This window comes from Triturus cristatus, chromosome 7, assembly GCF_964204655.1.
Source record: "Triturus cristatus chromosome 7, aTriCri1.1, whole genome shotgun sequence".
NCBI classification, from domain to species: Eukaryota; Metazoa; Chordata; class Amphibia; order Caudata; family Salamandridae; genus Triturus; species Triturus cristatus.
In genome coordinates this window covers 261,703,134-261,715,178 of record NC_140590.1, presented here as the reverse complement: position 1 = coordinate 261,715,178, position 12,045 = coordinate 261,703,134, and the positions used below count along the sequence as shown (strand labels likewise).

The 12,045-nt window shown below is 45.7% G+C and overlaps 1 protein-coding gene across 2 annotated transcripts in view; it reads right to left on the bottom strand.

The window, feature by feature from the left end:
* The window catches only part of LOC146809360 (chaperone Ric-8A), a 362,752-nt gene that overhangs the window by 260,325 nt on the left and 90,382 nt on the right, over positions 1–12,045 (bottom strand). The window contains exon 4 of one of the 2 annotated variants that reach the window (XM_085616160.1): positions 5,885–5,977. The exons of the other annotated variant lie outside the window; for it this stretch is intronic. Within the exon in view, the coding sequence (XP_085472286.1) occupies positions 5,885–5,977 (93 nt within the window). The remainder of the gene's footprint in view (positions 1–5,884; positions 5,978–12,045) is intronic. 2 annotated transcript variants of the gene reach the window in all.

The window sequence follows — 12,045 nt, the reverse complement described above, 5'->3', positions numbered from 1 at the left end:
CATTTGATAAAAATACCGATTTGAACACGCCTGGTCGCCTGCTTCCACCTCATAGTCCTATTAACTATCTATGCCTTCATTTGTATGGAGTACCCTTCTCCCAATGTGGAGCACAGAAGCGCACATTGGGTGCAAATTTTATCGGAGCGCAGTTTCACTCAAACCACGGTCATCATTTTATGAAAGCCTGACACTTTACAAGCACTGCCAAACACAGACATTCGGGAAACTTAGAATAAGCTTCATGTGTCTTATTTTCGGACACCTAGTTTCATAAGAAAATTGTGAAATAAATAAACAACGAGGAAAATGTTGTCAATATTAGGAAATACAAGGGGGGTCTTGCGTAGCTGTCAAATAGAGTGGAAATTATTTAGAGAATCAGGGGCGCAAATGAAAAGAAGACCCTTTCGACCACAATTGTAATATCGATAACGACGGCCTCATCTATTCTTCAAACAAGCTCGATCTAAATAATTTACATAGATTCCCCGCTGACATGTTTAAGCAGTCTGTCTCAATTCCACACAACGTAGATCTTACTACTCTACTTAGCACGTAGTCTCAATCGGAGGTCTCACCTACGGATGTAGACCTGCTGTCAAACCCACCAGGTAGCATTGCTAGGGTGAGAGCCTCAACCCTTTGAGCACAGTCACGATCTCAAGTACTTTAAGTCCGGCTCAGAGTCTGCGTGTCTATTATTTTAATGCACAGTTTCAGTTTTAGCCAACTTCTGGCTTAAAATACCCAAATTGTACTTAAGAACTATCTGGCATCTCTCCATTGGAAGAACGGCTGCTTCGCCTGTAATATTTCTAGCTTCTTTTGTAAAGGTTATGGATTTTGGTCCTTCTTCCGTTTCTCTCCCCCCTCACGCATGCGCTCTTGTTATTCAAGGGGGTGTGCGGGGGGGGGGGGGGCATTCGAGGGTTTCGCTCGGTGGTCTCCATTTCAGGGCAGCAGACCTAAAAGAAAGCCAGTATGTTTGCTTTTCCAACGGCTTTTGTGTGATCCGCGCAGGTGACAGTATCCGAAACGCAAGAGCCGTCGAAGCATTAAGAACTAAGCAGCAGTTTTAACGTATACGAAGAGCACTTGCAGTGTTAACCATCAAACAGTACGGTTTATGTTATATTATGAAAGGATTATGGTATTTATTTATACGACACCCCCTGGGCCAACTACATTTTGCAGTGCTTGAAAACTTCTTAGCCTTATAATAAAAATTGTATTTCATGAGTATAACGAAGGTTGCAAGCTCTCTGTGACTCCGCTCGTGCGAAGGGTTCACCGGTAGTCTATTTCCCAACATGGCGCCTGCGCTCTAGCACTAGAGCCCGCCTCTTTCCATTCCCACTAACTCCCCTTGCTCAGGCTCCGGTTTCCGACCGCGCTCTACCGCTTCCTTAAAGTGACTTTGAGGGCAGCTGCAGCGGACTCTGATCGGGCGGTGCAGGAAGAGAACAATACTGTAAGTGCAGGCTTGTGCTGGGGCGCACGTACGCAGGGCCCAGGGGAGAGGCCCGGGGAGCGGTGCGCGTGACTAGGGGGAGGCGCTGCGGCGGGGGATGTGAGGCTGCCAAATGAAATTAGTGACTGCTTCTTTTCAGTGTCTCCTGCAGCCGAGTGGTGGAGGGTTGAAAGAATAGTATTGCGACCGCATGCAAGACGGCTACCAAGCACACCACCGCCTTTCTCCTTGGTCAGCCAGAAATGCCTCGGAGAAAGGCAGCGGCATTTTCGGATTCGGGGGCATGTTTGTCTTTTCTCTCCTCCAGCAATTGGCTGGAGGAGAGAATGAGACTTCTTGCAAAAAACACGCCCCCCGATCCGAAAAGGACGGGGACTAATCGGAATGACTGACCTCTTCTCCAATGGCTGGCCAGCATTCAAGAGGCCAGCCAATAGAGAACAGGGGAGAAGAGGGGCGGGTTCAAGCCCCTCTTCTCCAAGTCATTAAATCTCGCGAGCGAGACTGCGCAAGCGCAGCCTTCGCTAGCCGAGACCTAACAAAACAGGGGTCAAGATTTATGAATGGGCAAACCACAAGGGGTTCATTCAAAAGCCAAAGAAGACAACAGGAATGACAGTGACACAGTGGACTTTACAGATTTCCCTAAAAGGAGAGGTTCCTGTGAATGGGCTCGGCGGAAGTGTAGTATTTAAAGGGCATGCCATGGCTGCTTAGAGCCCTGCCATTCCTCCATGTGATATGGCTTACCCTTGCTTCAGACATATTTTTTGTTGTCCTGGCTCTTGTTTTGTATTGTGTCTTAGATTTACATTTCTCCTCTGCCACCTTCACCCAAAGGTGAACAGGGTGACCTAGCCGAAGGAAGCACCAAATCTTCCATGGTTGCTGAAGGTTCATAGAGGACTTCTACCTTATGTGCAGAAGGCAAAGAGAGTCATGAAGTTCGGTAGCCAAGTTCCCAGACATAAAGCTGAACATAGATGGAGACCGCATAAAAGAAGGGACTGTATTATGGCTAAATACAGTTCGAGGTACTACTCCTGATCACGAACTGAAATGTAAATAGGAACAAGTGGAGTTCCAGAAGTTGCTTCAAACTCACCAGTCCCGGGACCAGCTGGAGGGCACCTTTTCATATACTTTGGGATTCTGAAGTGATAACCAACATGACAGTAGACTTTTATCTTTGGCACATATTCTGAACCATGGACTAGCGCTTTCTTCTCTGCCGTGATAAGCCAATTCTGATGCTCTTCAGAGAAGATTCATTTTTGTGGAAATCCAGCTTGGCTACTGCAACTTGCCAGAAAATATACAACGGCACGCTTTCCTACAAGAACAGTGCATATATTTAAAATATTCTTTATACTCACACAACTGCAAGACACCCCCACATAAATCATTGCTAGCGTAGGTCACACGACATGACTACCAAACAAGACAAAATATACCCCCTACACCCCCAAAATGACGCTGCTTCTTCCTCCAGCAAGCTCACCGCACAAGAGCAGGGAACAGTCGGTTTTACTAGCTAGCACGGTGCCGGGTCAGGGAAGAGAGGAGGGCCATTTCTCTGTGCTCGAAGGGTCTCAAAGGGGAGGTGCAACAGAGCATCTTCCACGACACTGAGGCCAAACATTCAAGGACCTGTTCTTATTGGTTGCCACTAGATTATTTTACTATTATGGTTACATTTATGTAAACCTATCTTACATTTTAAGCAACTTATGCATAAATGTTGTCCTGATTCGCCTACTGTCTTGGGAAAGTGACCTTCTGCATTTTCCTTAGTCCTTATCTTTAATTACTGGAAAGTGCCAGGTCTGCCTGTGTCAACCCTGCAGCCGGCCAGTCCACAACTCCACTACTTCAGTAACAGCGATGTCTACTCTCCAATGAGGTTCACTCACCAACCTTGCTATTCAAATGAGTGTTAGGTCCTCACAACCCTCTCCCTAAAGTAGCCACTACTTATTTTCCTAGTCACTAAAACCCATGCTGGGTTAACCATCACAATATGACGTACTGGGCTGGTAATGTCCATCTTGCACATACACATACTCTGTTCCCCTTCCGCAAACCTGTGCACCTGGTAGGTGGAGGGAGGTCTCCAGACTATTCCACTTATCCTTCGAGTAGGTTTCCCCTACCTGAGGTAAACTCATATCTCCCCAGTATCTTCTATTGTTGACACCTCCCATGACAACGGAGACTCCAGATGGAGGCCAGTACACAGCAGACCTCAGCCAGCCCAAACTGGGTGTAGTGCATAAACTGATTTGGGGCATGATAGTGAAGCTGTTCCTTCTGGACAGTAGCTACTCCTGGATTTTCCAATGAGGCAATGTTCTGGCTGGTTCTGGCAGCCCATCTAAACCACCAGAGAGTATAAATACTGCCCTCCTCAGACAGCTCTTGGTTTGTTTTCTGCCTATTGGACACCGAAGAGGGATGTACACCAGTTACAGAGGAAAGAGGGAAGACCTACCAACCTGCAGGAGGAGCTGGAGCTGGACTGTGCCCCCTAGAGAGATAATGAGAGACCTAGAAAGACAGCACAAGGTCCAGCTGACTGAAAGGACCACCGCAATAACAGCTCAAGTAACAATGCCTGTCCAGGGTGGGTCATGTACTCACCCTGGCTTGGTTGCCTAGGGGGGAGAAAATAAACAGCATAAAGGAACTGCTCCCTCACCTTCCTCAAGAGGGATGATCTTTCCTTGTGCCAACATGTCGGTGCCTATCCTAGTACTAACCCTTTCTCTGCCCCCAAAGTTATAGAAGACAGTCTGTGTTTAGATGGACAGCGTGGGGTCCCATTCTGCAGATTCAACGAGGTCAGCATGAATCTGAATACATTTTATCCATCGTTCTCCCCTTTCTGATTCAAGTTAGGCTTTCCTTTTCTTCATCCGTCATCAGTGGCTGCTAGTTCCATCCTGAGCTTTTGTGGATGGCTCCAGATCCGTGGGTGCTTCGCAAAGGAAAACTCAATACCATGGCTGATAGATTCTGAGGTACAGGTCCCTAAAAAGGTACCCTTGGGACACTGGTGGGTACGGAACCACTAATCTCTAACTATCCCCTACACAGGATAAAATCACCAGCAGAGTCCTGGTCTTCGGTAACAGGAGAGTACCCCTCAACTAGACGATACACACCAGGTCACAAAGTACATCACCAGAAGCACCCAAGATTGGTACTCAGTTTTTTGGGATGGTGGGTTTTTAAGGTTGTCTGTTTGTATTTTTAGGTGTTCTCCCATTTAACCCAGGGCTTGAACTTTGTGTAATGTCTGGCACCTTTTATTCAAGGGAGTCATTAAGCACCAGGGTGGCTACCTTAAAGCAGAGATTGGATATCAAGTAAATCAATCCCCATTTTCAAATGGCATCTAACGCTTCCAAAAAGACCCGAGATGCCCTTAAGCACCTCACACAGAATCGGACAGAAAAACACTGGCCAGAGGACTCAATGTTAACTATCTAGCACCGTGCCCGAGTGAGCTATGAAAACACTTGAGGCAGGAAGAGGATTAAGGTTTTCTTGTTATAATTTGAAATGTACTATTTACTTCCTGGTTAAATCAAGGTAATTCTCCCTTTAAAAAGTAGAGCACTGACCGAACATTGAAGTTATTGGGTGTTATCTATCGTGTCACAATGAACCTTCTCCGCCTCTTTGAGTTCGGATTGATGTGCTCTGCCTGGCCACCATGGGAGAGCCAAGGGCCGGAAGGAAGGCTCTAGGGCTAGGAGATTCACCTGGAGCTCATCGGTCCTGTGACCCTGGGACAGCCGCTGTAAACAACAGCTCCATGCCCCAGCGGCTAGTGACTATGCCAGGGTCCAAGCACAACGCATCATGTGCAGATGGGAGTAGGCCTACTGGAGGAGACATAAAAGGAAATGCATGGAGGAACATGTGAAGGAGGAACAGGAAAAGGTGGCAGTTTTCATTGGAAGTGACAAGGAAGGAGTCATGGGAAAAGGTTTAAACAAGCTTTGAAACAATCAATGCAGAAAAAGGAAGAAAGAGAATGGGGAGTTTGGCATGGAGTGTAAAAAAATGCCACAAAAGGACGTGGGAGGGACGGCGACTGAGGAGTATAAGAAAAAGATGATAATGAGTCCACAAAAGGGAAAATGAGAGAAAGAGGAAGGGGTAAGGGACGAAAGGAGAGCAGTCATAAACAGATACAAAATAAGGAACACTGGGGTATCCCCCGAAGTTAGAGAGTGAAATGACATTCATCACAATAAATCAGCAAGTTCTATTGAAAATGTAAAGTCCGAATGGATTCGTAATTTCCGGTTAGCCAGAGGTATAGCCGTGGTCCCGTCTTTGACATTATGTGAATACAACGGTGGCTCCGGTAGGTGCGGCGTGGGCGTGGCCTTCCCTTACCTGTCTCAGTTTCACATCCGGCTCATCCAAGCGCTCAGAGTCCGATTCGGAGTCAGACTTGGGAACGCAGTCGCGGAATTTGTTCCTCTTGAACTAAGGACCCAGTGAGGATGCATGAGAACAGAGAGAAAATACAAACAGCCAACGTGAATATGCCACAAGAGAATAAAGTGAGGGAAGGGGAGAAGAGGACATGACGGGGGAACAGTAGCGTAGCAAGGATGCCAGGTACCCTGGTGCAAGGAAGGGAAATGGCCCCTTGGTGCCAGTGCACCTGCTGTACATATGGTAGCTATGGTCCTGCAGCAGAAGGGAGAGGATACGTCAGGGTGGGCATAGGGTCTGTGTAGAAAAGGGAAGCGTGGCAATGTGATAAAATAACAGCGAAAGAGAGCTGGAGAAGCTAGTTCACAGCGTACTCGCCAGGAATGTACGGTCCTCACATACGTCCCCATCACTCCCCCGTGACAGAGTCTCTGCAGCAATGTGTCTCGCCATGGTCTCTCAATTGTATACATATTTCTGTACGAAAGCTCACATAAATCTCACCTTCTAGCATTCTCCCGTGTTACATTATATACACTGCCACTGGAATTTTGCATTAATGGAGTTCCACATTATGTGGCATTGTTGAGTGAATTATACGGCATGGTTATGTATAATGGTAGGAGTTATTATGATGCGCATTAAATGGGCAGTTATCAATAGGACCGTTTTAGCACCATGTGTGTAGTGTTTATTTATCAACTTTTTATCTGTTTGAAAAAGAAAAAAAATTGACGATATCTACAAATTATGCAAAATAATGTTGAGTATGTGTACAGGGGATTAAATCCTTAACTAATTAATCGGAAAACTCCAAGCCACAGAATCGCATAGTCTGGTGGCCCCAGTTATTCTACTCATGGTGGTTGTAAAGCATGTGTGGCGTGGCCTTTACATCTTGGTCTACAACCCTCTGAAACCTGGGGGAGTTTGCGCTCCATGAAACGACAAATAACTGACAATACATCTAGACACTCGTTCGAGCACTGTTCTGCGTTGTCGGGTATGTGTCCCAAGACACTGAGTTGTCCTGGCCCACCTCGGATGTTTAGGGTGGTGAGTATGCGGAGCACGGAGGCAACAGTGCATGCTGGGGGGTGGACTTCGGTGTTTGTGTCACTACTGTTCATCCAAACAATGCAGGTGTACTTTATGGCAGGCGGCACCGATGACTACAGCGAGAGAGCAGTAATTGTTTTCTGAAAGCAACATATAAGACGTTGTACTTTGGTGTGTGGTGGATTTAAAGCGGCACAGTTGTTGCATGCGCATGAACAATTTTTTTTTGCGCTCACGCGTTTGTGGAGAAGTGTGGCTCACTGGTTAGAGTACAAAAGGGGGTGGTGATGGACGGAGCATCAGAACCAATCAAACACTCACACCCAGTCAGCAGATCTGGGTTTGATCCATCACCGTTCTTTGGCCCACTCTGCCACCCCAGTTCAGACATGGCCACATGCAAATCAGTCTGACCCTGTGCCTCATGGGAACAGTCCAGCCCGAACTGCCAAGCCATGCCTTCCCTGGACCGGAAACAAGCTTCCTAGGACCGGTTTCTGGCATTTCAGCCGTCGTCAGCCAGGCTTGCTTGAATCCAGTGGCAAAGTGAGCAAGGGACTCACGTCTGAGCATACCCTGCCAACTTATGGCGAACAAAGCGGTACAAAAGGGGGTGGTGATGGACGAAGCATCAGAACCAATCAAACACTCACACCCAGTCAGCAGATCTGGGTTTGATCCATCACCGTTCTTTGGCCCACTCTGCCACCCCAGTTCAGACATGGCCACATGCAAATCAGTCTGACCCTGTGCCTCATGGGAACAGTCCAGCCCGAACTGCCAAGCCATGCCTTCCCTGGACCGGAAACAAGCTTCCTAGGACCGGTTTCTGGCATTTCAGCCGTCGTCAGCCAGGCTTGCTTGAATCCAGTGGCAAAGTGAGCAAGGGACTCACGTCTGAGCATACCCTGCCAACTTATGGCGAACAAAGCGGTACAAAAGGGGGTGGTGATGGACGGAGCATCAGAACCAATCAAACACTCACACCCAGTCAGCAGATCTGGGTTTGATCCATCACCGTTCTTTGGCCCACTCTGCCACCCCAGTTCAGACATGGCCACATGCAAATCAGTCTGACCCTGTGCCTCATGGGAACAGTCCAGCCCGAACTGCCAAGCCATGCCTTCCCTGGACCGGAAACAAGCTTCCTAGGACCGGTTTCTGGCATTTCAGCCGTCGTCAGCCAGGCTTGCTTGAATCCAGTGGCAAAGTGAGCAAGGGACTCACGTCTGAGCATACCCTGCCAACTTATGGCGAACAAAGCGGTACAAAAGGGGGTGGTGATGGACGGAGCATCAGAACCAATCAAACACTCACACCCAGTCAGCAGATCTGGGTTTGATCCATCACCGTTCTTTGGCCCACTCTGCCACCCCAGTTCAGACATGGCCACATGCAAATCAGTCTGACCCTGTGCCTCATGGGAACAGTCCAGCCCGAACTGCCAAGCCATGCCTTCCCTGGACCGGAAACAAGCTTCCTAGGACGGGTTTCTGGCATTTCAGCCGTCGTCAGCATATGGCCATGTCTGAACTGGGGTGGCAGAGTGGGCTAAAGAACGGTGATGGATCAAACCCAGATCTGTTGACTGGGTGTGAGTGTTTGATTGGTTCTGATGCTCCGTCAATCACCACCCCCTTTTGTACCGCTTTGTTCGCCATAAGTTGGCAGGGTATGCTCAGACGTGAGTCCCTTGCTCACTTTGCCACTGGATTCAAGCAAGCCTGGCTGAAGACGGCTGAAATGCCAGAAACCGGTCCTAGGAAGCTTGTGCTGGAGCAGAGTTTTCATTAAGAAAATTCAGGGGCTTTTGAAGCTCTAGTATGTCTATGCGTTTTATTAAATATTAATAAATAACAATTAATTATTTGTCTTGTGCAAGTGTGTTTTTTATTAATCAATTCGTTTGTCTTAACATAAGAGAAAGTTACACGAGGGTTAGCATGCGTGTGCTGTTTCTGTTTTCTAAAAAATAACGTGCAAGTTTTCATGTTTAAACGTTGCTGGGTGCTGTTTATTTTGAGCACAAAACGCTGTCTGAATTAATGCTTTTTTATGTCGCAAAAGCTAGATAAATGCATACACATAAGGGTATTAGTGGGGTTAACACTGTTTAATCATTATGCTGTAGTAACGTTTATTTTGTCTCTTTAATTAAAGATGGGCTATTGTGGCCTATGGAGGCCTGTATTAAGATGGCTGAATTTTGAAGCCTGGCCTCGAGTGAATATGTGAAAGACGTGACGAGGGAGACCCCTGCTGGAAATGGTCTTGAAGTTGACTGACCATGGTCCTTCTATAAAACTTTCCATGAGGACAGCAGCAGTTTTTGGGAGTTCTCCAAGAAAAGTGAAAGTGTCCTTGGCAATCTCGAAAGACAAAGGAGCCTTAGAGGGAAACTCTGAACTGTGGCTCGATGGCCGAGGAGAAGCCGGATTAAATGTGATACATGTTTTATTTTCTTGGTTCCTGTTCCGTAGTCTTCGCTATGTGTATTTTTCCTGAGCGGAGGTTCACAAATGTTGCAATGTTGCATCCTTTCCTTCTCGCTCTGCTCAGTGATTCAGTGTATTTTTGCAAACTTGATGAGTGTTTCCATTGTAATTTTTACTATAAAAACTGTTAGCTTAGGGAGGGATCTTGCCACCCTTTTGCCACTTGCCATTTTACCTTTGCTGCGTGAAGCTGCGTTGCCGAGGATCGTGCTGAGGACTTCGTCTTGAGAGACTTTACCGAGAGACTTGTCCTGACCCGTTCTGACACTTAGTTAGAATAGGTAACTATGAGAAATGATTTATTCTGATTGATTTACTTTGACTAATTTTAGATAAAGCAATATAATTTTAAGCATGGTGTTGAATCTTCTTTCTTGTCAATTATTGGGTTTATATTTTTGATCATTATTGTATATGTTGTGTAGATTATGTTATTGATTAGGACAGTCACTAAACCAGATCTAATCGACCTGATATTGATGCAGGGTGTTTAGGTGTTTTCTTTCCACAGGTTTATTGCTGGTAGAGTATTTGAGCGTATGTTAGTGAAATGGGCCCTAGCGTATGATGAATGTATGTGCGTGTAACTGTGTGATTACTCTATCCGTGGAAGTGGGCATATTTTAGATACCCTGATCTCTATCAATTTCCTGGTAGCAGAGGATGGTTTTAGATGGTTGTCTTGATCTGATAAGATTGCTTGTACATTAGCTTATTGATTATTGATTTTATTTTGTCAATATTGGTATATGTACTAATATTATATGTTGAAGTCGTCATGTTGAGTTATATGTAGTGCTTCTGGAACTTGGAAGCTGTTGTAGCAGTTCCGTAGTAGGGCAGAGGGAAGTATATGCTGCTCTCGGGAAAGACGGGATTGTAAGGAATAACGTGTGACAATTGAATTTGCGCGTTCACATTGTCTGGGTTCGGAATCAGTGACATCGTCGTATGTTACTATTAGATATTTCTGGTATATAAGGAGTGTGTATCGTAGTGAAGGTTATCTTTGAAACTCTGGTCTTAAGTCCCAGGGATCCGTAAGGATTTCCGTTAAAGCTTATCGCGGGAGGAGTTATAGGTATTCTCTGAGCTTGTTTGAGGAACTAGGCGAAGTTACTTAGTTAATGTGTGTTATAATTCTGTAGTGGAGCAGATTGTCTGTTCTCGGGAAACAGGATTCTGTGCGTATGTACTATATTTTTTCTTGCATGAATGTGCGTGAATGTATATACATTTATTGATTGTAAGACTCTTTGGATAAGTCCTAGAGGAAACAGTTATGAGATGTATGAAAGTTTGTTGACTCTTGGAAAATAGACTCTCTTTTACTATTCTGTGGTTAGCGAAGCAGACAATGGAGATGTTTTTATGTTGTAACTAATAGATTTTGTAGAAATCTTGACACGAAGTTTACTGAGAGATTTTGTAAAGGAGGGGTAGACGAGTGACAGAAGACAGACAAACTGCAGCGACTGTTGACGTCAGAAAGTCCGCGCTCTGATTGGATAGTGGATCAGAATAGGGTTCGCGCTAGGATTGGTGCGTTAGTGTGAGTCGCGCAGGGATTGGAAGAGCTGTTGAGTGACGTAAACGCTCCAGGATTGGTGCGTTAGTGTGAGTCGCGCTGCTATTGGTTGAAAAGCTCGTATTGTATATTTATAATACGGAGAGAGTAGGGAGTTTTAGTAAGCGCTAAAATGTATTATCAAGAGGAGAAAAAGAAAAAAACGTTCTTTGGGAAAGTTAAAAAGTGGTTTACCAAGGATAAAGAGGTTAAAACGAGAGAGGGGGAGTTGCTACCTCCAGCGAAAACACCTGCATCCTTCATGGTTGCGAAATATGGATTACATACTTGTATATGGTTGCAGAATTGGGTTAGGTATACTAAAGAAGATGGTGTTCTAGCATTTCCAGAACATGGTTCATTTAATTTGGCCGTGTTGAGAAATTTACGGGAAAAGATGGTACGTCTGGACCCGAAGCCGAGACCTACACAGTTCGAGGCTTTAGTGGAATGGGAAGAGGAAGTTCATGAGCGAGAAAAGCAAAGGTCTGGAGGGTATTACAGGAACATGTTTGGGAGGAGACATGATCGTGAAACACATCATGATCGGATGAAAAGATGGCGAGATGTTAATATGTCAGAGGGATTATATCCTATGAGAACAATTGAAGAAGGAGCGGTTGGAGTTAATGAGTATGATGATGAGGTCTTAAATGACATGATTTACAAGAGACCACCTCCATATAGGCCAGAACCAGATGAGAGTACACCAGATGTTTCTCCGATAAGAGATACAGTCTGTATTATTGAGAAAGAAAAAGTGACACCTGAATCAAGAAGTAGTAGTTCTTTCAGGGAGAGAGAGAATCGAAGTAGTGAGGAAAATGCCAGAAAATTAGCAAAAACGACAACAGAACTGACTGAGAAAATTAGAGAGTTAACGAAGAATCTGGAAGCTGTTACGGTGCCTGTAACAATAGGTCCAGTTATGCCTGTGTTTGACAAACAGAGAGCAGGTGAGAATGGACTGGTGATTCCATATGTTGGGAATAATT